The sequence below is a fragment of the Aulonocara sp. 'chitande type north' Nkhata Bay genome, linkage group LG6, assembly GCF_057382095.1.
Source record: "Aulonocara sp. 'chitande type north' Nkhata Bay isolate Kocher_YH1m ecotype deep benthic linkage group LG6, A_spYH_male_GT1.1, whole genome shotgun sequence".
Lineage (NCBI taxonomy): Eukaryota > Metazoa > Chordata > Actinopteri > Cichliformes > Cichlidae > Aulonocara > Aulonocara sp. 'chitande type north' Nkhata Bay.
Window position 1 is genome coordinate 5330379 of NC_141349.1, and position 26849 is coordinate 5357227.

The 26849-nt window shown below is 41.3% G+C and overlaps 1 protein-coding gene across 1 annotated transcript; it reads left to right on the plus strand.

The window, feature by feature from the left end:
- Positions 1 to 2628: 2628 nt before the first annotated feature.
- On the plus strand, positions 2629 to 26232 carry slc22a7a (solute carrier family 22 member 7a). The gene is made up of 10 exons (XM_086294725.1): positions 2629 to 3101; positions 7902 to 8005; positions 15452 to 15606; positions 16833 to 17001; positions 17087 to 17210; positions 18236 to 18345; positions 18433 to 18647; positions 18790 to 18898; positions 19043 to 19249; positions 21240 to 26232. Exons 1-10 carry the CDS (start codon positions 2742 to 2744, stop codon positions 21319 to 21321), a joined length of 1635 nt encoding a protein of 544 aa, XP_086150851.1. The 5' UTR covers positions 2629 to 2741; the 3' UTR covers positions 21322 to 26232.
- Positions 26233 to 26849: the final 617 nt, after the last annotated feature.

Genomic DNA, 26849 nt, shown 5'->3' on the forward strand with positions numbered 1-26849 from the left:
CTCAGGACTAGTGCTTGACTTTCTGTGAGAAATGGAAGGTAAACAGTAGTCTTCACTGTCAAAATGATGAGGTCAGCTGGTCTTTTTCCTATTTTTTTCTTCTCTTTTTTTTATCTCATCTGTTCTTCCCACTTTCACAATTTCAGTCATGTGGTATTCAGACTCGTGACTAAAAAACTTCCTTCATCAATAAATGAAGGATACAATAAAGAGTAGGAGTTGGCCTTTAGGAAAGTTAATTTTCAAAGTCAGGTGATATTTTTTAGGCATGTCTTTCATTCACTCTACTTATGTGTCTCCTGGGTTTTGACCAACAAATTAGTTTATTGTACTTTGAAATCTCCCATGACTGTCTTTTCGTCACCTGACAGACATCATTGTTTTCCTTGTTATCTTATTGCCTCTGACAACAATGCATCTATCCATGTCATACTTTTTATAAAGTGAAAACAAAATGTGAATATTTTATCTTTTCATGTTTCATCATAGATAATTTAACAGTGTTTCTGATGATTACATAAAGACTTTGAAGATCGTACTTTAAGAGGTACAAAAAAACGAATAAATGAGTATATCTGACATGTTTAAACCAACACAAAGTGACAAAAATAGCAGTTCCTCTAGAGTCCACTTCAGACAGAGTCTTAAGTGTGAAGTCAGTTCCCATTGACAGAAACATTAAGATACCAAAATGAACATAGATTAGAACATAAAACATAGATTAATATGGGTGTATTCACAGCTGCCAGTCTGTACAGTGCCTTAAAGTCCACTTCGTTTTGACTAATGTGATCACTGCACACTGTAAACGGGTCTGTTTTTTGTATTATAGAGTGTCTCCCCACAGTGTATTTATGTTCCGAGTCCCATGTGATGAAGCGCTAATTATCCATCTGTTGGGTCAGTCTGTGGGCTGCATGACACTGAATACATAAATGTGAAATATGTGAAAACTTACTGTGGATTAAAGAGCAGGTTCCAACAAGCAGACGAAGGGGACTCCTTTATTTTGTTATGTACTCCTAGTAAGGACAAGAATATTAAAAAAATTCTACTGTAAAAAAAAACAAGAAACACTAATTTCAACCTTGATGCAGTTGTTTAATGATGTTAACCAGTCAGAAAAGGGAAAACATACAACATACAATACCTACAGCAAGACTAATGTGCTGACTCCAGATTAAATGCACTCCCCCCCCCCCCCCCCCCCCCCCCAAAAAAAAAAAACACTACTATGCAAACTATTACAAACAACAACTTAATTAGAAGGTCCTGTTTTTTTCTCTAATACTTTTTACATTGAAAAGTTAGGAAGAAGAGATTAACCATGCTCGTTCTGCCTACTACAGTTTTCAACAAAACATGCATATATCTGCAACTAACCAGACATGTTCCAATATTTTCTAGTAGTTTTTTCATTGTGTAGGTATGTGTAAAGATTGTCTCAGTGTGGCAGAAATGTTAAGACTGAAATTATAGGACTCACTGCCTTCTGAGACCTACAGTACTTACCCTTGCTATTAAGGATGTAAAAAAGTAGTTCCACAACTGGTAGCTCAGAAGATGTGTTAGTTTACCAGCTATCCAACTTTCCTGCTTGCTTTGAATTTAATTTTTTCCAGGGTGTGGAGTTAGTTAGTAATGAAAGAATCACAGTGCTGAAAGTAATCACTTCTCATTGGGTGAACACACATCGATCTGATCTGAATTTTACTTGATTCAACAAAAATGAATCATTTTATAACTATAAACATAATATATTTATATAAATCAAGCTTTTTATATCTAAGTGATCAAACAAATGCCTTAGTTGACTTGTTTACGTAAAATGTGGAACCGTCACACTCAGTGATAAAACTATTAAATGGAATTAAAATGCTTATTGCATGCACTAAATCACCAGATCAACTAAAAGATTTTCTATGGCATTTTAATTAGTTTTTCTTTTCAACAGTGTTGCATTTGACTGGCATATTTCTATGATGTTTAGATAATTTTGGTACCATTTGATGCATTAGCTGTCACTAATAAGGAAAACTTTGCTGTGGAAGAAGAGTCATATGATCTGTGAAAGGTTCCTTTGTGATTGGTCAGATGCACCCAATGCCAGCCATTTGATGTGAACACGCTGGGGAAACTGTTGATAACCAGCTTCATGTGACTGCTTATCCTGATTGCCAATGTTTGGGTAAGTGAACTGGATATGTTGAACTTGCGTCATGGTATAGGGCTCAGATCAGTGTGATTCATTTATTCTTGCAGTAATATGCAGTAACATTTATTCAATGCAGAGAAAAACAGAGCCATCTTATTCTAACTTTGACTCTGACATCACATAAAACAGAAACTAATCTTTACCTAAACTTACAATAAGCTAAACATACAACATACATGAACATAAACTTGGCCCCTAAGTGTGCATTATCCTTAACCTAAATATAACTTCACATGAACCTAATTTAAAGGTATTCTAATGTTAACAAAGTTTTTTTCTATTTTTCCAATAGCAAGACTTGCTTCTTCTCCCTGCAACAGTGAATGATTTTACATGTGACATCACACACACACACACACACACACACACACACACACACACACACGCACACACACTCTTAAAAAAGCTCTCTCTGTGCTTCATCACCACACGAGAGAGAGACACGGCATTAGATGGAAAGCAAAGAATAACACATTGATTTGAGAACTCTGGAGACACAAACCCTCAGCCCTTCTGTCTCACCATCATGAGGTTTGAGGAGATCTTGGATAATGTTGGTGGGTTCTCCAAGTTCCAGTTCCTGGTCCTGCTTATCTTGTGTCTTCCCCGTGCCATCCTTCCACTCCACTTTCTCCTGCACAACTTCATCTCAGTCATACCATCTCACCGCTGTTCCCTTCAGAGTACACAAGAAAATGAGAAGGACAGTTGGGACTCTGAGGTGCTTTCCCTTAGGATTCCCCGCCAGGACGATGGCTCCTTTAGCTCTTGCAGGATTTACAGTCCCCTTCCAGCCTTTAACATCAGCCAAGGAAACCAGTCTGCACCTTGTCCACATGGATGGGTCTATGACCAGTCACAGTTTCTTTCTACAACTGCCACAGAGGTAAGGATGAAAATCTAAGCTCTGTTAGAGTATTTTATCGCAAATGATTAGCACAAGAAAATCTCTACTAAGAAAAACTTCTACTAATAAGAAGGAAAACATTGATTTTTTTCTCTACACGCTGCACTTCATAACAACTCACTGCATTATATTACTGAGCATTCATAGAACAAAGTTACTGATTTATCCAGAGTCTGTTTCCATTCAAACTTAATCAACAAAGAGAGACAAAACATTACTGATAACACAATAGCTGTTGGTTATGATTGACCAAATCTCACTAAAATCAAATTAATGATGTCTGAATAGAACCAGTAATGATCCAGTCTTATTATTGTTAGATTAACACATTTGAAAGGAAACATTGATCATTTTGCACCACTGTGCCCCTCCTGGGCATCAATTCAAACTGAACGTATAGTGTCCCAGATAGTGAATTTATGCATCATTCATAGCACTATACTAAACTGTTAACATTTCTATTTATTTGTATTTAGGTGTGGAGGCAAAATCACCTGTCTACAATATAGGGAACAATAAATATTTATCTCTGCTACAAATAAATAAAGAAAAGCTATATATATATATACACACACACACACACACACACACACACACACACACACATATATATAGCTTTTCTTTGTACTAGTGTAGGGTTTTTACCTAACAATATAAATTGCCTTGTGGCAACTGTTGTTCGGGGCCATATAAATGACATTTAATTGAATTGAACTGAAAATTAATATGGCATGACATTAATTTAGCTGGTAGAAATAACCACTTCCTATTTATGCTTACACTTTTATACTATTATACTGTACTTTCATGCTTTTACTTGAGTAAAGAAGCTGAGAGTATCTCAGTTTTCTACTTAAGTGAAGAATATCTATACTTCTGCTTAAGCTAATATCTGTAGTTTTTCTTCTGCTGGTTTTCAGAGATGTAATGAGTGGTTTTTATGAGCCACTGCTGACTTCCTATTTACGTCAAGCTAATAGGAACCCAGGTTCACCCTTGGGTTTCCTTAGCCAGTGTCAAGTAGGCCCATTTAGCAATGGCAATGCCTATTTTATTTACTTAACACATTTCATTACATGTAAGTTCAATGTACTGAACATAGAAGACAAAAACATAAAACCTCTGTAGGTTTACAGTGCCTTAATGCAATGGAAGCAGAAAAACAAAACAAAAAACCCCAAAGCAAATCAACAGCACGTATGAAGTGTAAGCCTGGTTCAATAAAAAACATTTTGAGTCTGTTTCTGAATATGTGCACAGTTGTAACTGAGCTCATGCCTGCAGGCAGCTTGTTCCAAAAGAACAGGACCACAATAGCTTAAGGCACCTTCAGCACACTTAAATCTGATTTTGGAAACCTAATTCTGGAGATCTGCACCTCATGACCTGAGACGTCTGACTAAACTATAAAAAGTGTGCAAGTCAGTCACTAACAGGATTTTAAAAGTAATTCTATATTGTACTGAGAGGCAATGAAGTGACTCTGCGGTGATATCAAATTTAAACATACCATTAAGGATTATCTGTGTTGCATTTTGAATGCAACAAATATTTCTGTCTTGTCAATATTCAGTTCTAAAATGTTTCAAGACATCCAGCAGTTAACATCATCATTGCAACTAACATTTGTACACAAATGAGGAACTTGTCTTGGTGTCATGGTGTAAAAATGTTGCATCCTCTCTCATGGTGTGTTCTATCAGTCTGTTTTGCCTCTTGTTGTTTTTTTTATTATTATCATTTTTGTTGCTGCCAGCTGCCAGTTGACTTTCATTATCTATGCTGAGTTTTGAATTTGGGCCACTCTCTACCACTGCCACACATCTATTTTTATGACATAAAAAGACAGACGGGGAAAAAAGGGGGATTAATGGACCAATGCCTGACCTTGAGGAGCTGACTAAATTTTGTAATGTAAAACTGAAACAAACACTTCTGTATTTAGATAAGATGAAAGCCAATAAAGAACCTGACCCCCAAACCAACTGAGTCTTGGAGCCTTTGAAATATAATTTTATGATCAACAGTTGTTAACAGCAGCTGTAAGATCAAACAGACCTAAAAGTGAAACTCTCACTGTTGATCTTTAGGTTATTGATGATTTTAGGAAGAGTTGTTTCTGTACTGTGATTGGACCTGAACCTTGATTAGTACTTAAGACTGTGAGATGAAAAATACTAATTTAGAACAGAATATATATAAAGTTCCCCTCTCGCCCCTTTGGACGGTTTATCCTCCAAGCTCAGGTCTTGTACCAGAGGCCTGGGAGCTTGAGGGTCCTGCACAGCATCTTTGCTGTTCTTAGGATTGCGCTCTTCTGGACAGATATCCCAGTTGTTGTTCCTGGGATCTGCTGGTTACACTCGCCTTGCTTGGGGGTCACTGTACTGAGTGCTCTGATTACCACTGGGACCACTGTTACCTTCACCTTCCACATCCTCTCAAGTTCTTCTCTCAGCCCTTGGTACTTCTCCAACTTCTCGTGTTCCTTGCTCTTGGTGTTGCTATTGCTCGGTATCGCTACATCTATCACAACGGCAGTCTACCTCTGTCTATCCACCACTAGTCTGTCTGGTTGGTTAGCCATCACCAGTTTGTCTGTCTGTAACTGGAATTCCCACAGGATCTTGGCTCGGTCACTGTCAACCACCCCAAGGGGCGTGTCCGATTTTGATCTAGGGACTCCAGGCCTTCTCAGCACAGATGTTTCTGTGTACTATGCTGGCCACTTGGTAATGGTGTTCCCTGTCTGTAAGCATCTTGCCCCCTGCTGTTATGTGCTGGATTTTCTCAGGGACTCATGGATGCTTGTTGTCTCCTCCTGGACAATGGTTCTGACACTCACCAGTCCTTGCCCTCCTTCTGCTTAGCGTACAGTCTCAGGGTGCTGGACTTGCAGTGAAACCCTCCATGCATGGTCAGGTGCTTCACTGTCTTGATATCAGTGGCTCTTCTCCTTTGGCCAGCTTATTATCCCTTATTATTTCTTTGGCTGCTAGTTGGATAGGACCGGTCCCTTCTGGGGATTCTTGGGGATCAGCACTGTTCGGCCTTCAGTTGACCATTCTGGGTGTCTCTCATTGACTACCAGCAGGTTGATTTGTGCTGCCAGACGCTCATAGAGAGCAGGCAGCTTCTTCAGCCAGTAGGCATGAATAATGTTGGTGCCTGGTGCTGTTCACCTTCTCATATTAGAGACTCTTTCTTGGATGTCGCACTCAACGCTCCTTCTGTCATTCTTGGGGCTTGGTACCTAATCTCGGATGGGTATCTGACCTGACATCTTGGTTCCCCCTTGCCATAGCATTTGTGTTGTACCTCATTGATCTCCAGCTGTGATAGCAGTTCTATTGAAATTTTTGAACACTGAGCTACTAGTTGTTTCGCAGTCCCTCTAAATGCTGGATATTGAAGATTCCATAGGTCCCACATCTTCTTCATGTAAACGCTTCCACTGGGGTTTTATGCGCTGTTGTCATGTCTTGCCCATTTTAAGGCTTCTTGTTCCAGTAGTCGACTTCTCATCAGTGTTTCCTGGTTCCTCAACAACTGACGCAGAACTTGTTAATCCGAGTGACGATCAAGCCAGTGGCTTCAATTATCTGTCTCTTACGCATATCTGAGGTAGGTTTGGTTAGCATGGGTGGTTTAGCCTAGGGACCCTTATGGTATACAGATGCCCTGGCCAGGAGAACCCCGAGTCTGAAGTTCTAAAGGCGTGTAGTGTTACCAGTATATCTATCTATCAATCTATATGAATGTGATGGAATTAAGGCATGGCGGGACCACAGATTGTACTTATGAGCCATTTATTTAGCTCACATCACACCATAACACACACCAACCCCTGAGTCCCCGTGTTTTAGCTCGGCAAGGCGTGATTAAAGATGCGTCCGACCTCCCTGCACAGCACCGCAGACCACGCCCCACCACATACCCCCATTGCCCAATCGTGGCCGGGGAGCCATCCGGCCGGACCCCCGCGCGCCTCATGCCCCGCCTCCGGCTGCCGAGGTTCCCCACACAGCTCCTCCACCGCTTCCCCACCACCAGGTTGGCAGCAGTGGTGTCGACCACGCCTGGAGCAGCGTTGCCAGCTCCGCAATTCGCCCCAGGTGGCGCCCAGCCTGGTCCCGTAGCTCTTCCTGTCTGTGGCGTGCCTCCGACGACTGTGGCCGCCATTTCAGCCAGCATCTGGGCCAGCTCCTCCCTTCCCTGGCTCCGGTAAGGACCCACCGTGTCACCTCCTGTGTTTCGGCACCAGTGTGGTAGAATTAAGGCACCGTGGGACCACAGATCGTACTCATGAGCCATTTATTTAGCTCACATCACACCACAGCACACACCAACACCTGAGTCCCCGTGTTTTAACTCGGCGGACGTGATTAAGGATGTGGGCACCACAGACCACGCCCCACCATAATGAATTATTTGAAAAACTTTTTTTTTTTTTTCATTTTTCCAAGTTGTCAGCCTTGTGCTTGTGGCAGGAATTTGATCAGATGTGAGGAAGTGCTAAATAAATTTCCAGGAGAGGCTAAGGAATTACCTCTAATGTTATATACGCAAATAATTGTTTGAGCAAAAAAAAAAAAAAAAGGAATTTACAACAGTGTACTACTGAAGAAACAGAAATGAATATAGTCTCTTGACAGATAAATGTAATTCTCTTGGTGTCATTGCTGCCATAATCAAAGGTACTTAACCTGTCATTCTGTGATCACAACCTCAGTTTTTTATCTGCTTGTTAACTGCCTGTTGTATGTTGTATCTCTGCAGTGGGATCTGGTGTGCGACAACAAACACCTGAATCAAGCTCTGGCTACTTATTTCTTTCTTGGGGTCACATGTGGAGCCATTATGTTTGGACAGCTTTCTGACAAGTGAGTTCTTCAGTATTCATTGTTATTTTAAACCCTCAGGATCATCTGGCCCTGTAATCCAAACTGCAGGTGAATTTATACAGTCTATGTCTGAGAAAGAAGTATCAACATGCTTTAAGAAAAGCAATGTAAATAACATACAAACAACAAGCAAAAATGTAGAATATATCCCAGTCGGTAGTTTCAAAGCGTATCATCAGATCTGTAGCAGTATGTTGTAGACAGTCCAGTGAAGAGAGGGGCTGAGCTGTCAACTGACCACCGCCTATTGGTGAGTTCGATCAGGTGGTGGGGAAGGGTGCTAACCAAAACCTGGCGCACCCAAATGTATAGTGAGGGTGCACTGGGAATGCCCGGCTGAGGCCTCGGTGGGCCATGATCAGCACTTCTATTGCTGGGGCTTCTGCACTGAGCTATGGCCACAAGGTGGTTGGTAGGGATGAGAACTTAGCGATTCTGATTCCATTATCGATATCACTTATCGATTCAATTCTTTATTGATTCCCTTATTGATAAGTAAAGTAAAAATGTTATTATGCATGTTAAAAAAAATTCTTAAAAGTAATGCCGTACATTACACCCAGACATACGTTATACTACTTGTTAAGTTGCTTTCATGTTTCTCTGTAAAATGATCTGCAACACAATGTCTCATAAATACTATTTAACAATAAAAAAACAACAAGCTACAGCCCCACACATCAACACAAATCCCAACACACATCTTTCTCTTTGTATTTAGGTATGAACACAAAGCCGACAGCCCAACAAAACATGAAAACCAGCACAAAGACACTTCAAAGCAATCACCACAGTGTTTCTACTTTGGACACATGAACATGTAAAAACAGAGGCTGTAGCCTGACTGCTCATCAGTTTGTTACCTGTTTAAGTTCAGCAGCGGCTTCATGGCAAATGACGGCTCACTTTATCACAGTGCTGGGCTGGGCTCAGCATTTACTCAGTTTTAACATCACTCTGGATTCTTGGCGTTAGCATGCTGTCTGTGCAGGTGCTTGTGAAGAGCCGAAGTTGTGTTAACAGTGTAAGGCAGTTATTTCTGTCCTGGAGTAGTCTCCACTTTATCATCGCCCTCTCATCCTTTTGTGCAATAAAATTAAGGTAATGTTATTGTGGTGCAGGGAGCAATCAGGCAGAAGAACCAGTCGTATCAGGCTTGGTTAGCCTGTAGGACTTCAGAGGCAGCTGATAGGCACCAGCAGGCCAAGCGGAACACAGCTCAGAAGGTTAAAGAGTTGCTCTACCAACAATGTGTACAGTGCGAGTGGAGTGTCGCTGACTTCAACTGAGGATACTGTGGAAGGCGGTGGAAGGAACACTTTGAGGACCTCTAATCCCACTGACAGAGGGAGGAAGCAAAGACTTGGGACGAGGGGGAGGACTCAAGCATTACCTGGGGCTTGGTCCCAGAGGCAGTGTGGCGGGGTGTTTTGTGGCTCAGCTACAGGGGAGGGGTTGGGTTCCCTATTTCAGTAGCTGACAATGCCCAGAGGAGAAAGCTGTGTGGTGCGTGCGAGCTGAAGAGGGCAGCTGAAATGCAGATGGTGGAAGATTTGGCGGTGATGCACCAGGAGCAGGTGGCTGTGCATAGTGAACAGCTAAAGAAACTGCAGGTTCAGGCAGATGCAAACGGTTTCATCAAACCTTTTTGGTCACTCTGGCTCCTGCCAGTGGTGCTCCACCAAATAGAGGAAAGCGACGATTCAGAGGCTTTAGTTGAGATTTTCTAAACCAAAGTGAGAGGTGTGCCCATAACTGGGCAAGGAATGGGCCTTGACACTGCTGTTAGGGGAGGTCCAGGTAGCCGTGTTCACACCGAACGCGATGGACGCGAATAGAGCGTCAGGTTTACATGTAAAGTCAATGGAAAGGCGCGTTGACGCGCGATTGCGGGTCCCGCGAAAATTCGGAAGCAGATTTGCGTCGCGAAAACGCCAAAACGCGTGAAACGCGCGTCAGTGTAGCGCGTCTGGCGCGTTTGACTCGCGAATAAAACCACGCGCGTGAGTTTTTGTGTTGCATTTTGTGCATACGCGCGTTTCGCGTCTACCGCTCGAGTTGGAAAAATCTGAACTCCAGCGTCAAATCGCGCCGCGACAACCAATCAGGAGCCTGGTGACGTGGCTGTTACCTAGGTCAAAGGGGCAGATCCAGCCAAAGCCTTTCATACTTCAATGGAGGGGAAGGCTAATCAATGCGGTAGCAAACAACTCGGAGCTGTACGACACCAGCTGCTTTCAGTACCGAGACAGGAATAAAAAGGACCGAGCTTGGAGGAAGATGTGTAAAGAGATCGGGCAACCTGGTAAGTTCATTCATTTCTCTTTTGAAAGTTTTCACTGACCCGGGGAAGCCGCACAAAAGCTAGCAAGCCACCGCTATTTTCCCACTGACGTACAAATACCGTTCTGCTTTTATGCATGTTGTCATTTAGGAATATATTTTATTGTTTATTAATAAACAGCATACAGTGGTCCCGCTGTTCATCCGTCACTGCTTTGCTTTTTCGCTGATTTTTTATTGCACAGTACAGCATTGCATTCTGCAGCCTGATTGACAAATCTGCTCCGTGCCGTGTCTCCTGCGCTTGCCAAATTTATCACGTTTGGTTTTGATAACCATCGCGTCCAATAGAAAAAACAGCACAAAAACACCCATAACTAAGACCCTCATTCGGAAATAGACACCTGCACCGTGAGGGAAAAAGGCGCACGAAAGTGGCGGGCAGATGAAGACAAACCGCGGCATAATAATACTTTTACGTTTTGCAATCTACAAAGGTTTGCACTTTGAGAATCAATTGTGAGAACTGTGACCAGGGGCTAGTTATTCTGAGAACCCCTGCAATAAATGAGGGACCACTGTCTACTCTACGATTATTATATCCAACCTGTTAACATTTAATACTATATTGATAGAACCAACTGATTCTGCAGCAGAGCATCCCCAGTCCCTGAGCTCCTGCTGCTGCACCCACAGATATGTACAGCAAGCACTGATACCTTTTTAGTCGGTGGGATTCCCTTGTGATCACCTTTACTAAATATCTACAACCAATCTGATTATATCCTGTTATTGTTTTCTTTTTTTTTTCAATGTTGAAATTAAAATCTAGTAGCAGCCTTCTCATTTCTTTGTGTTTTGTGCTGTTTTACAGGCCCACAGAGGAGGACTGCTCCGAGGCAGATGAGGGACGGGTCCCAGGACGGTCCATCGGCGGTGGAGCTGGCCATCCTGGAGTCCCTGAAGAGGCCACACCAGTCTCCAATGGAGCATTTCCTCCTCAGCCTTGTTCCTGCTCTGGAGAGCAGCTGGGTCCTTTTTATTCCTGTCTCTCTGTAAATTCTTATATTTTATATATTTATGTTTAATGTTTTTCTGTTTGAGACTTTTAATATTATTTCAAATAAATGTTTATAATGACTAATGTCTCAGTTCTACTACACAGCAAATGTTGGCACACGACTTGACACATGTAGAATTTATTTCATATTATACTAATGACAAAATATACTAATACAGTGGGATGCAAAAGTTTGGGCAACCTTGTTAATAGACATTATTTTCCTGTATAAATCGTTGGTTGTTACAATAAAAAATGTCAGTTAAATATCATACAGGAGACACACACAGTGATATTTGAGAAGTGAAAAGAAGTTTACTGGATTTACAGAAAGTGTGCAATAATTGTTTAAACAAAATCAAGCAGGTGCATCAATTTGGGCACCACAAAAAAGAAATGAAATGAATATTTAGTGTATATCAATGTGTGCGTCTCCTATATGATATATGGGGTGCCTTTGTCTGGATGTGCTTCCCATCCAGAGCTGCACAGCACAGAGGGAAGTTCCAGCGCTCCTGGAATCCCTCTGTGATGGAGCGCCAGTCTCCAGGTGAAGGCACAGCCATGAAGTCGTCCACTAGACAGTCCCAGATGGACGTCGCTGCCTGGGGGGTGATCTCGCTCACCGTGGACACACCGACTCTGAAACTGAATGCGATGGTCCTGAAGGAGTCCCCGGTGACAAGGAACCTGGACAAAATTGTTCAAAATCAGTATTATGTGTACTTTTACGCTGCTGCTCTGCTCTCCACAGTACATAGAGAAGGGAGACTCTCTCTTCAAGCGCTAGCTCGATAGCTGCCATCTTGCAAAGATACCGGTCTGGCACAACTCCCTCCCACATTCTTCCCACATTTCCGGTTCACGCGCGTCAAATTTTGACGCGCGATGGATTTTTCTTGGACACACGTTGAGACGCGAATGTACACGCGTCAAATTAGGGGCGTTTTATTCGCGTCCATCGCGTTCGGTGTGAACACACCGTTAGCCTCCCTGTCATGGTTAGGGCAATCTTGGGCTGACTGGATCTCTCCCCGGAGGGCCATCGCCGCTGCTTCCGGGAGGATCAGACAGGGTTCAAGGTTCTTTATTTGTCACATGCATAGTTATACAAGTATAACACACAGTGAAATGTAACCTGACACGCTCCTCGACATGTGCAAAAATGGGGGGGGGGTGTAGAGGAAGAACATTATATATATATATATATATATATATATATATATATATATATATATATATATATATATATATATATATATATATATATAAAAAACACCCAGCACGCCCATGCGGGCGGTTTTATCCTTCAAGCTCGGGTCCTCTACCAGAGGCCTGGGAGCTTGAGGGTCCTGCGCAGTATCTTAGCTGTTCCCAGGACTGCGCTCTTCTGGACAGAGATCTCCGATGTTGTTCCCGGGATCTGCTGGAGCCACTCGCCTAGCTTGGGAGTCACCGCACCTAGTGCTCCGATTACCACGGGGACCACCGTTACCTTCACCCTCCACATCCTCTCGAGCTCTTCTCTGAGCCCTTGGTATTTCTCCAGCTTCTCGTGTTCCTTCTTCCTGATATTGATCATATATATATATATATATATATATATATATATATATATATATAGTATATACATTGGGTGAATGTGCAGTAGTAGCAGTAGTAGCAGCAAGCAGGTGAATTCTGTACATTAATATGAATAGACATCTGACTATTTTACAGGATAGACAATATAAACATATTTAAAATTAAAGGAATTTGAAATGTACATTGTGCCTTGGTTTAGTGTCTGGAAGAGAGTCCTGTCTCAGTCAGTTATAGATGATGTGAGAGGGCGGGTGTTTCTACCCGCCCTCCCGGGAGACATGCCCCTCGCTAGGGGCTGCATGATGTTGCAGGCAGGTGGGTGCAGCCAGGCCCCACACCAGGAGAAGTGTGACTGCTGGACGTGGTAGTACAAGAAAGGTTTGTTGAGTGGATGGCCAGCTGGTGATAGCAGACCAACCCCGCCCTCCTGGCCGCGAGGCCCTCGAGATTGCTGTAACCCAGTCAGACGATCACTTGGCAGCGCAGCTGGCACGCGGCAGGAAGTCAACTATTTCCAACTCCAAGGAGGAGGTTCCATGAGGCTTCCCCAGCCCAGCCAGCTGCTGAGCACCAACACCTTCCTTCTCCGGTAGAGACCTACTCTATACCTGGGCTGCATGCAAGCCCTGATCCACCTAACCCTGGTTCACCTGGGGCAGACAGTAGACACAGTACTGTTTGTCATGGTACTTGTCACGGTATAATAGTAGGCACGGTAGTGATGTTATCCATATATGACAAATAAAACTTAAAACTGAAACATTTCACATAATAACAAATGGTTTACCGTCTCTTCTGCTCCTGACCCTTCACTTAAGCTCTGCAGCCTGAAGTCCTTCTTTTACCTTTGTGAAATATAGTGGTCTTTCCATGTAGAGACGTTCTGAGTGATGCAGAGCCAAGAGCTATTCTTGAGTGTAAACAACTGAATGGGTTCCCTGCCACAGTTTTAAAAATGTCCAAATAGTAGGAAGATTCATACTACTACTATAATAAATTGAGCAACCATATTCAAAAAGGTTGATACTTAACAAGGTAATAAAACACGGAGCTGCTGAATCAGATATAGTGAACTGTGCCACAGACAGTGAAAAAGTACTACACTGCTCAAAAAAATGAATGGGGCAGATTTCATTTGGGAAAAAAATGTGTTCGATATCTAAACAGATATGGATTGGGTAATATGTTGGAAATGAAAGCATGCCCCAATGTTTAATGGGAATGAAAATGATCAACCTACATACAGCTGAATTCAAAGATATCCCAAAAATCAAAGTGGAAAAAATGATGCAGCGGACTATTCCATTTTACCAAATTTATTTTGCAGCAATGCAAAATAGTACTCAGTAGTACAAGTATGCATGCACGGTGCATGTTCCTCATGAGATGACAGATGCTGTCATGCAGGATCATCGCCCAGACCTGGACCAGGGCACTCCTAAGACAGTCTGAGGTGCAACCTGGCAGCATTGGAAGGACTGAAACATAATATTCCAGAGGTGTTCTGTTGGATTTACATCAGGCGAGTGTGGCGGAGAGTGGTATCAGTTCCTCTAGGAACTGTATACTCCTACCACATTCGGCCATTGTCATACACTAGGAGGAACCTAGGATCCACTGTACCAGTATAGGGTCTAACAATGATTTCATCCTGATATCTAATGGCAGTCAGGTTGCCTTTGCCTAACCGGTAGAGGTCTATGTGTCCCTCTATGGATATGCCTTCCCAGACCATTTAATTCAGCTGTAATTAGTTTAGTTAAAATTATGGCTTTATAACAATTAGATTGACACAGATATTTCTTCATCTAAGCAAGGCATTGCACTACGTCATTGTTGTCCTGTGACTCATTATTACAACCAGCCTTTGTTCAGACAAAGTCAGCTGCTACTGCACTGATAAGAAAAACAAGCATGTCTGCTTATGTTAGGAAGTGGAAGGGAGATGTGGAGGGGCTTGGGGGTAGGTCCAGATTGTACTTAAGTAAAAAAAAGTCATGTGGAGACTGTTTTTGTAATCACTGACATGGACTTATTAGGTAACTAACATTTTGGGATTATTCAACATGTCACATGAGACAGACACACACACACAGAGCTCATATTTCGTGTGATGCGATTAATTTTTAGAATCATTTTTGGTGCCACACAATCAGTAAAATCTGGCTGATATCATAGGGACTCCATCCATTCATCCATCTGTCCATTCATTTTCTACAGAGTCACATTTGTCATATTTCATGGTCTATTGATTTTTTTCAACTAATTAAGTAATTTCTTGATCTACAGAAGACACGCCTAACAAGTGACATTATAAGCCGCATTGCTGCAACTGTAAGGTCCATTTAGTGCCATGCTAATGTGTTTAATCTCATTACATGACCTTTAATGCAAAAAAACGAAAATGTCCTTGGAATGTAAAAAAACCCAGAAATTATCCTGCAGTTCTAGCTCATCTAATACAGTTGAAACTCATTGCTAAAATTTGTATGTTGCAGGTTTGGTCGTAAGTCAATGATTCTGGTGTCTTTCATTGCCTCCACGACATTAGGAGCCACTTCTGCCTTCTCCACTTCCTACACTATGTTTGCAATCTCCAGAGCAGTCTGTGGTGCAGCCCTCAGTGGGATGTCAATCATTGGTGTGGTCCTCGGTAAGAAATTTATGAAACACAAAGTCTAATGTCCATTCACTTAAATTTCACTTAAATACATTTCTACAGTACCCCTTTAATCAGTGTAAAACCTGCTGTGAAGTGTTGTGCAATGTTTTTTGTTTATTGGATATTATTCTTCATAAAAATATAACTTTTTAAATCATATCAACTCTTTCTTTCCTTCAAAAATATGTTTCATCATTATGCATTGATTTGATCGTTAGTGGTCTAAAGAGAGAGAAATGTAACGGCAGTCTGCAAATGCTTTTTGTGTTCTATTATGCAGAAGGTGTCTTTTGGCACTGGTGGGTGAGTGTTGAGAGCAATATTAGCCTGCTTTTAGTCGGAGACCTACAAAGTCCACGTTAGGTTGGGAGTAGCTCTGGCATACTGTGTAATTCACAGGTTTGTCAGCCAGAAAGATGTGATATATATGCCCTTGCTCACCATTCCTCTTTTCTAGTTCTGAAATGCCCTTCTGAGTTTTTTCCAGTGTTTCACAGTACCTGTCAGCATTTCTTGTGGTCCCAACAGGCAGAAAGTCACCAACAATATCCCCTTTCGGTCCGAAAACACAGTTGCGCAATGCCCGCACTGCGCACACTGTGCATAAGCATTCTCCATAACACCGCGCGTCCACACGTCGCCCGTCAAACTGTCACTCTCCTGCAAGACTTTGGTTGGAAGTTCATCGCCCGCCTACCCACCCTATAGTCTGGACTTTGCACCCAGTGACTACAACCTGTTCCGAACGCGATTCTGCGAAAGCAGCGAGCGGACATGACATGGGCATTGTAAAACTCCCACAGCGCCTGCAAAAATGTAGAAAAATAATTAAATGTGTTTACCCACACCATCTCATTTAATGTTTTTACTTCATTTTCATCATTATTTACATTGTAGATTCTCACTGAAGGCATCAAATTTAAAAACATATTCTACATTTTCTCTTGCATTTCTGCAAAGTATAACTATATATTTTTCAGACATTGTCAGTATTTGTCTTTTGCAATGTTAAGTTTTTTTTATTAGTGTGTGATCAAACGTGGGACTTTGCAGGACTGCTAGATTATTTTCTTTTTTTAAATATTTTAACTATTCATTAGTGAGACATTATTTGATGTAACAAAGACAAGTAAAATTTCAGGCTTTTATCTTTAATAGTTTTTGAGATATTCATGTTGAAACATGACCTCAGACACTTTCTTTTACTTCCTCCTCAGGTATTGAATGGACAGATATAAAGCACCGTACCTTTGCTGGTACTGTTATGAGTTTATCTTGGAGTGTTGGGAACATGTTTCTGGCCCTCCTGGCCTACTTTATACGAGACTGGAGGCATTTGACTTTAGCAGTGACAGTGCCCTGCATTACTGCCATCATTCCCTGGTGGTAAGGAGTTTCCATTTCAATACTAACAGAAAACATGTTATTGTCTGTGTGTTTTTAAAATCCAGTTTCTTCTGCCTCACTTCAGGTGGCTTCCTGAATCAGCCCGGTGGTTGCTGGCTAATGGGAGAGTAGAGGAAGCCAAGAAGTATCTGATTCAGTGTGCTAAAGTCAATGGGAAGAATGAATACATATCCAAACTGGATAGTGAGGTGAAGCTAATGTTACTTGTGTGCAAAATTAACATCTACAGCTATATAAGGTTTAGAGTAGCATTTCAAATACGATTGCTTTTACACTGGAAAAAGCATCAGGATGTTGATGTCTGTTAATCAAGCTTTCAATCCCCCCAAACCATTTTTAACCTACAATCAAGCTTTACACCTTAGTGCAATTGTCCAAAACAAAAAGTTCACAAAAGGCACTGGAACTCCAGAAACAGTTCAGAGGGCTCGCCTGGAGGTTTGACGGCACAAGTGCAAAACAGAGCAGTTCAAGGGCCCGTCCTGGACGTTGACAGCACAGGATTTCAGGCCAAAACATTTTAGGAGGCTGACTGCATGGAAAAATAGTTCAGGAGGCCAACTGTGGAGCCAGCGCTGGCGGCAGAGCAGTTCTGGAGGCTGACAGCAGAGCCAGTAGCAGTAATGAGACAATCCAGGTTGCCAGCCGTTAGGGAAGCGGCGACGGCGCAGGTGAAGCAAGTCCAGACGAAAAAAACAAAAAAACAAAACAAAACAAAAAAACTTTTTTGGTTTATTGTACCAGGTTTATTTTTTTGGCAATTTTGCATATGTACTATGGATTTTATCATACATATTATTAACAGTTGTATTGATGCATAGCAACTTGAAATGGTCCAAAAACTTTAAAGAGTAGCTCAATTAATATTGCAATTACTATTGTTGTTATTCAATTAATTTTAATAAAATGGTGTCAAATCACATCAGCAGGTGCCTCAAGGCAAGCCAAATAAACCTGAATTAAAAGAAAATAGAATTGAATTCAATAGTTAATGGATTTGCTTTTCTTGCAAAAGATCTCTAATTCAAGAACAAGAATAGACACGCTCAGCACCAGAAGGTCACAAGCTGAGTGTTTCATCCAAGGGGTATCTGGCATCAAATCTGTGCCAATTCAAACATATCAATCCATCTACTGTGGTGACCCCTTGGGAAATAAGTGAGCAGCTGACTGCACTTTTTAAAATACATATTTTTACTTTTCCGTACTGCAGGTTCTGGTGAAGGTGACGGTTTCTGAGGTGGCTGAGAAGAACCACTCCTATCTGGATTTGGTCAAAACACCTAAGCTGAGGAAGATCACACTTGTCTCTGGATTCTTCTGGTATCAAGTCATTCTTCGAAAGCACTACTTGCTACTGTTGTCATTTCATGTATTTGTGTGTTTCATTTTGTGTTGCTGAACCTCCAGGTTTGCTGTTGCTTTCCTGTACTATGGGATTAGTTTCAAGATCTCAGGTTTTGGAGTCAATATCTACCTCACTCATTTCATCTATGGTGCCATTGAAGTTCCTGCCAAAGTCTTCGCCTTCTTCATCTTGGACTGGATTGGTCGACGAAATGGCCAGGCGTGGTTTCTAATCATAACAGGATCTCTGATTGGAATAAACACATTCATTCCTCTAGGTTAAATAACTTCCCGCCCTATTTACACTTAAAGTAAATGAGACTTGCAGACCTTTCTTTCTTTAGTTAGTTTTAGTTAGCTTCATAAATCCACTCCAAGGTTTCTGATACCTTACACATCTTTGATCTGTTTCTTGCTCAGAGTTCTCTGTGCTTCGTACATGCATTGCTGTTGTGGCAAAAGGTTTCTCTGAGGCAGCTTTCACCACCGCATTCCTTTATTCGGCTGAACTCTACCCAACTGTCCTCAGGTATAACCCCTTGAGGGTTCTGAAGCATCACCATTTAACATCAAGTGCGCAGAAATAATGCTCTTTTAGTTACAAATTTTATGCAGTAAATGTACTTTGTGATGCAGCATTAAAACCATAGTTCCTGGTTGTGTTGTTGGGCAGGCAATGTGGTATAGGTTACACCTCGTGTATCTGTCGGATTGGGAGTTCCCTGGCTCCACTGATCATGCTGCTGAATGATGTCTGGCATCTTCTGCCCCCTCTGATCTTTGCTGGCACTGGAATTATCAGCGGCAGCTTGGTCTTCCTGCTCCCCGAGACACTCAATGTCCGTCTGCCTGAAAACATTGTTGATGTTGAAGAGGGAAGGTACGGTATAGACAAGACAGCAAAAAAGCAAATCAGAGAGTAACATTCAAACATGAGTCATAAGTTAAATTTAATCTCAAAGTATCTGTATCCTGGAAGTACTTTATTGCTATGTAATGTAATGTGTATGTGTTAGTCCCCATAGGGAAATAGTTCCTCTGCATTTAACCCATTCACCCAGTGAAGCAGTGGGCAGCCACCTGTGCAGCGCCCAGGGAGCAGTGTGTAGGGACGGTACCTTGCTCACAGGTACCTCAGGGTAGCCGTTCAGTGGAGTTGAACCCCCGACCTTCCGATCATGGGGCTACCACTCTACCTACTGAGCTATCCCTGCCCCAGTGCAGAGCAGGAATAGCTCACCATAGACATAAACTGTGAACACATACCAACAAACAGACCAAACCTGCCTCACTGTCAAGATATTCAGTAGGGATGGGAATAAGATAAGAAATTAGCACTTTGTTTCTGTTATCGATATCACTTAGGAATCCAACTCCTTATCGATTCTCATTGGGTTCTTATTGGCTGTGATTCAAAGCAATCACAACAGTTATCCTACTTTAGAAACATGAACAATTAAAAACAGAGGCTGCAGCCTGACTGCTCATCAGATTGTTCCCTGTTGAAGTTCAGGGTCTGGCTTCTGGGATGGGGTCACTCAGCTTTATCATCACTTTGGGTTCTTGTCTAGCTTAGTGTTAGTATGCTGTCTGTGCAAGCGCTTGCAAAGAGTGGAAGCTGTCCTAGAGCAGCAGCACTCTTGTTCTTTATGCAAAAGAAATCAGAGTGGGGTCAGAATATCCACCTTGCAGACTGTGCCACTATTTTCCTCCTCTGGCACACAAACTGAAATCAGTTGATTGTAATACAAGTGCAAGTGGAATCGATCAGCAATAAGGTTGATAGTGTGGAGATCAGGGAAATATTTTACTGCTACTATTCATAACCATTATCATTAACCATTGCATTAATTCTTATTCTCATCAAAAACATTGATTGAAGCTGTTGGCATTATGTTATAATTTGTATTACTGGTGTTATCATAATCACGTACTAACCTTTTCATTACAGGTGTAGTTGTAATCATTTTATATACACTTTGCATTTCTGTGTTTATTTAAAGAATTGAAGCTCAGTCAGGTAGTTGAAGGTCGTGAACTTTGTTTGGCGCTATGATCAGACAATACATGGTGTAAGGGATGTTGAGCTATGGAAAGAACACGCTTACACAACTCATATTTTACATTCTTTTATTAAGCCTTGAGTAGGGGCATTTTGGTAAAACATTTATTCAATAGATCACACATACTTTTAGTTAAGATTATTACACATACCACTGAGAGCTTCTGTCTGGGAAAAGGTTAGAAGCGCCAATGGGCGGGGTGAGGCTGAGTGCGTTGCAGGTCGACATACACACACAGACAACAGTTGGGCTCATGTTTAGGCTAGGAGTTCGAATAACAGTTTGCAAATGCATGCTGCAGGAGATAAGTGAGAGTCGGCACCTGGCCTCGAGACGGAGTGAAGGCTCTTTCCATATATGTCGAAAGTCGTCAATATTATTGTATGTGAATTGTATCTGTTTGACGCATGAGGGGGCGTCATAAACCAAACCCTGATGGTATAAAACAACCGTTTGTGTATTATTGGGCGGAGATCGATGCTGTCTCCGGGCAGTGTTCATCTCCCCACGCGTGTGTTCATTAAAATCATTGTTTGATCGAAGCTCTTCTGGACCATTATTGTTTTTGTGCTCACCCTCAATATCTGAACCCGTAACAATAGGCATTCAGAATGACAATTCCAAGGAACTGAACTTGGTGCCCTTTTATTATATTTTGTTCTTGACAAGTACTGGATTTTGTTAAGAAAAGTAAAACATGGAAAAGTCATGTCAATGTTGCTGTCTTAAATTACTGATGCTTTATTTTACTCTTAACAAATGAGAGAAAAAAATGACTGTTTTTATCTGTTTTTCTTTTCTATGTAGACACATGCAGGACGATGCAAAGGAAGATGCAGAGATTGAGCTGGTAAACTGTACAGAGGCAGCAGCATCGAAAGAAGACTGATCAGCTGCTGGCCAGAGAAGACTTTCTTTTTGATGGTTCTGGTTCATTAACACATGAATTATTGCTCACTATTGGGAGTTTACAGACTAGTGACTATTCTGTTCTGATCTTCATTTTGACCTCATATTGTTTCAGTTAGGACTGTTCAGTACAATATAGCATGAAGCATCATTTGTCATTTTATTGTTTCAAGCCTTGAAGTCTAATTTCAAAACTGTCAACCAACCGCTACTCATACTCAGCTTTCAATGTGCCTAATGTTAATAACAAACACTTGTTTGAGGTTGTCTTTCCTGGTTTGTTCTGTGTTCCCTGGTACCACAGTCTCATCTGCACTTGTCTTTTGCTTTCCATGTTCCCCTGTCTGGTCCTCTATGTTAAGTTAACCCTTGTTTCTCGTTCAGTCGCATCTTCCTGTTTTTTCCCCCCCAGTAACTGTGGCTTTCTGTGACTCTTGTTGTGTTTACTTCCCCTTTCTCATCATGTTTCTAGTTACAGCTGTGTGTTCCACCTGGTGCGTCTCCTCTTATTGTCCTGAGTGTATATGTTTTTTTATTGTCTGCACTCCATTATATGGAAGAGGTGCTCTTTAGAACGGATACACACAGGCTAGAAATATCAACAAACTCTGAGGCACTCTCTTTCAAACAGACTCTTTTATTTTCACAGAATGGGTATAATTAATTCAAAAACAAACAAACAAAAAAACTGGATCTGAATCTTTTCTAGTAGTGTTTCATCAATAGTGATCTACCACATATGACATTCCACCAATAGTTTCTACTGTTGGGAGAGGTGGGATTGAAAGAAATTGAAGATGTAATGAGCTTACCTCTAATTACATCAGAGAGAGGGTAAAAGAGTTTAACATCCAACCTTTTAAAGTGATAATCAGTGCTAAAACAGTTTATCTATATGTGATTTTGCTAACAGTTGACTGTTTTCTGATCAAAAATCTAATCAAAGTAAATGTAATTATTATGTTGAATGAGACTGTCTGTAGACTCCTCTTGTTAATGTTTTGGGCAAAGCAGATATTGTTGGCACAAGAAAGCATTCGGACCATGAGCTTGCTAAAACAGGTTAAAAACAAGTTAAACACTTTATAGTCTGTTTAAAGTCGTATCATATTCTATAAATCATGTTTGTGCTGGATATCCTGTGAGCAATAAAAAACAGTTGTTCATGAGCACCGACACACAGGTCCATATCTTGATTTTTATATAAAACATAAAATGTATAAGCGCCCAAGAAGACACCGTGAAGGCTTCCTGGCCATCCAGTGAAACTGTTGGGAAGACAACATTGGAGAAACGTGAAAATTTTATTTGTACTGTATAATCTGCAGATTCTGACAGAAATCTGCAACTATCCTTTGAAGCACCGCTCCTCTCTAAAACAGCAATAAGGATCATTATTAGGCCATATGTAAATAACAAAATAACTTTATAACTTAAAGCAAAATTGGGAAATGTAAAGTCCGAAACAAGTCTTTATATTAAGGCCATTAGTCAAACAATACTGTTCGGTCTGGGTCTAAACAGAGCGCGTTGTGTGTGACGTCTTCTTTTGCGCATGCGGGCCGCTTTGAGGGTTCACACTAGAGCGCGTTTGCTGTCATATTTTATCTGTAGTGTGAACAAGCAAAAAAATTGGATTTGATCAAAAAATCGGAATTGAGCATTAAGACCTGCAGTGTGAACGTAGCCAAAAAGAAAAACCCTTGTCTCCCCTTAGTCTGCTATCAAAGGGTTAGAGTTTATCCACAATCTGCATGCGCAAACCATCTGCAGGCCTCACAGCTTTCCTGTTTTCAGATGGACATGCTCTCAGAAACAAAGCTATGAAACTGAAAAAAGGTTTCGGTGACAAGAGCCAGTTGTGGCAACAAGATGGCACACACACACTATGTATTAGTTATACACACACATAGACAAAAATCAACAAATCAAAACTTACAATGCCCTCTTACAATATTTACAATAACTAAAAACTGTGTAGTTAGGCTTTTAAATGTTTTCTAAAATAAGGAATTGTAGCTAGTTCTCTATTTGCATAAGGCAGTTAATTCCACTTAAAAGATGCTCTAAATATAACAGTTGTTCAAAAAGTTACTTTTAACTTGAGGAATTACTAAATTCCAGTTTGTTAGAAATCGTGTTGCATGATTATGTATTTCATCTGGATACTGCAGTTGAGCAGAGAAACAAATGTGATGTGCTTAACAGTATTGCTTTCTTTATAAATAAAAGTAAGCCGTAGTGTAATTTAGCTTGTACACGAAGCCAGAAAAGTTTATTATGCATTTGATCGATACTAGTGTAGTATGAACATCATAACATTACTCTGGCCGCCCTATTCTTGTCACGGCTGCGGCAGCAGTCGTGTGGGGTTGAAGGGAAAAGGACCCAATCGTAGGCCCTGATGATGCAATGAATGAGCTTTATTTACATGATGTGATAATACAGAAACTAAGAACAAACCTAAACTGGGACAATCTAACCAACAAATATAAAACCATAATTCAGAGGGAAAACATGCTATGATGATATGGTAGCTGCCTGAAATGATGGTGGTTTTCCTTTAGTGCGAACAACTGCATGTCAGTTTCACACTTGGTCTAACAGTCCGTCACTGGTCTTTCAGAGCCGTGAGCTTCTCTGACATGTTATCAATTTTGCACTCAACAAGCACAGTCTGAGTACTCACAACCACCGTGAGCTTCTCCAAGATGTTATCCAATTTTTGCTCAGAGAGCATAGTCTGAGTGCTCACGACAGCCTCGAGCTTCTCCAAGATCTTACCGTGCTGCGTTCAATGATCCCATTTTGAGAAGTTGCGACCCGTCCCATCGTTTCCATCACAGCGGGCAGCCTTGTGGGAATTTGAACAGCTGATTCCGCTTTCTTTAATCTGCGATAAGAAAGGGCCAAGCCAGCTCCGATCAGCAAGAACCCTGTTATCATGGTTCCAAATAGGTAGATGTCTTCAATGTCCTCGATCGACAGTCCCACCAGGAACACGACTCACCAGTTTTTCAACCCGTCCATCATGTATCCAGCAGGGAACGTCCCTTCAGAACACTCGGCTCACCCCAGGCTTCTCATTGAGAAGAGGGTGTCAATTGCGTTCAGGGACCAGTTGATCAAATCCATAATTCCTCTTTTAGGTTTTAGAGAACAGACCGTGAGAGTTTTCCAGGGCAAAAGTAGAAAAGTAGGCGGGACTAAACAAGGACATTGAGAAGCCAAGCAGGAAAGATAAGGAGGAGGGAGAGGAGAAAAGTGCGACCGCCTTCGTCAAGAGCCAAACGAGAAATCTACTAGTGCATTAATGACATCATTCATGATTGAAGAAGTGATACAGAAAGAGCATTTCCAAGCCATAGCTATGCCCTGTCCCATTTTCTTAATAACAGAGTCCATGTGCTGAGACCATGAAAGGTGGTGATTTATGGTAACACCGAGTAGTTTAATCTGGGTGACCTGTTCTAATACTGATCCGACTATGGAAAGATTCAGTTGTGGAATGTTGACTAAACGTATTCTACCTCCAATTAACATAGATTTAGATTTAGATACATTTAGAATCATGTTGTTTTTACTTATCCAGTCAAACAAGCAAATCTTGTTGTAATACGCTGGTCAATTCGAAGTTGTCACTGGCTGAATAAAACATGGTGGAATCATCGCATACATAATTTTTCATCCAACACAAAGCAGCTGGTGAAAATCCATAACATTTTAGTTTATCAATCAAAAGATCATGATTTATTAAATCAAATGCAGCACTTAAGTCCAAGAACACAACCCCAACCACTTTCCCATCATCTAGATCAGCGGTCCCCAACCCCTGGGCCTCGGACCGGTACCGGGCCGCGAGAGTTGAGGCTCAGGTGTGAAATTTACGGTTTTCAGGGTTTTTATCGGTTTTCAGCGTTATTTTGTTATCGTTTTTATCGTTAACTCGGTTTTCCTGGGTCTTTTCATGTGTGTTATGAATAACTCTTCTATTTTTCGGTACCGGTACTAGTTTTATTTTGTTGTATTTTTCCGCGACACCTTAAAGGCCGGTCCGTGAAAATATTTTCGGGCATAAACCGGTCCGTGGCGCAAAAAAGGGTTTTTTCTGTCCTCAAACTGTTCTCCCATCAGTCTGGGTGGAGCTTTTTTCTCCTCCTCTTACCTCATGTTGTGTGCTTTTGTTGTATCAGCCTACTCACTGACCTGTCTCCCCAATGTGATGTTTGTGCAAAGTGTGTTGGTTGGAGGGTTCTTTTGTGAGTGCGCATGCGCCAACCAGCACGCTGCCTGCTGTAACCCATAATTTTCTTCGGGATTAATAAAGTATTTCTGATTCTGATCCTGAGTAGCCTATTGACACCATTAAAAACAACATTCTTATTTTTTGGAGTAGGAATTATTTTAAATTCTTTCCACTGCAGTGGAAATAAGTTGCATGCCAAACATCTATGTGACATAGGAAGGGATAGAAACTTGGCTGCAACTTAGAGCAGTTTACCTTCTATATTATCAGAACCTGAGGATGCATCATCAGGAAGTGATATTAATAAACGCTCCACTGTCACAACATTCACTGCCTCAAACTTGCCATTCCTTATTATTCATGATAACATCCTGTATAGGACAGTGTGATGGGGTGGGATTGCTTCTGCTCTTATTAGATTTTAAATTTGTTACTTTATTGCTGTTGTAATTCTCAAAATTATTTTCTATATCCCTATCCTTAGCTTTACTTATAAACATTCCATCCATGTTGATGTGTGACACCACCAGAGCGAGCTCTCTACCCATTATATTATTTAAAACTTTCCACCAGAGGTGGAGCCAGACATTTGAAACACCCGGGGCTTAGCCCTAAAGGGTAGTATGCATGTGGGATTTTTTTTTTTTTGGGGGGGGGTTAGAAATGACTGAAAGATTAATAGGCTCTGTTTTGAGTTTTGTTTAAAAAAAAAGACTTCATATAGGAAAAAAATATATCACATATGCAGGTCACCTTAAGCTAGGTTTTTAATTAAGCAGCGAGGCAAAACAAAATCAGGGCTGTATCAAGACACAAGGACTAAACCCCAATTCAACCAGACCCAGAACTGATCCGGAATTAAAACAGGACTACAACAGTTCAAAATCAGGACTACTGAGGACTTAACCAAGACAGAACCAGAATCAGAACTAGATGATAGTAGCACTAAAAATAATCATAGACCTGGACTACACTTATTTTTTTAAATTCTACCAAAGTCCACTATTTAGATTGAGAAAAGTTTATATAATTATTTAGCCTTGTTGTGCAAACAAGCCTGCATAACTTAATAAATGTAGAATTTGAAAAATAACAAACCTAAAAAGAAACACTAGGTACGAGATACATGAGGACCTGTGATACAGTGATACTTTTGGCAAATGACCATTTGACTAACATGTGTGTCTCACCTGCTCTTGTTCATCTCTGTTCTGTCCTCATTCTCCATCTCCCTCTCTGTTCCTCTCTGCTCCTCTCTCTCC

What these genes read in the sequence shown, in the direction of transcription:
- slc22a7a (XM_086294725.1), top strand. Translation starts at nt 2,742, where the DNA reads ATGAGGTTTGAGGAGATCTTGGATAATGTTGGTGGGTTCTCCAAGTTC. An exon ending in TTTCTACAACTGCCACAGAG is followed by an intron (nt 3,102 to 7,901) that starts GTAAGGATGAAA and finishes GTATCTCTGCAG; the next exon opens with TGGGATCTGGTGTGCGACAA. An exon ending in CTCTACCCAACTGTCCTCAG is followed by an intron (nt 18,899 to 19,042) that starts GTATAACCCCTT and finishes GTTGTTGGGCAG; the next exon opens with GCAATGTGGTATAGGTTACA.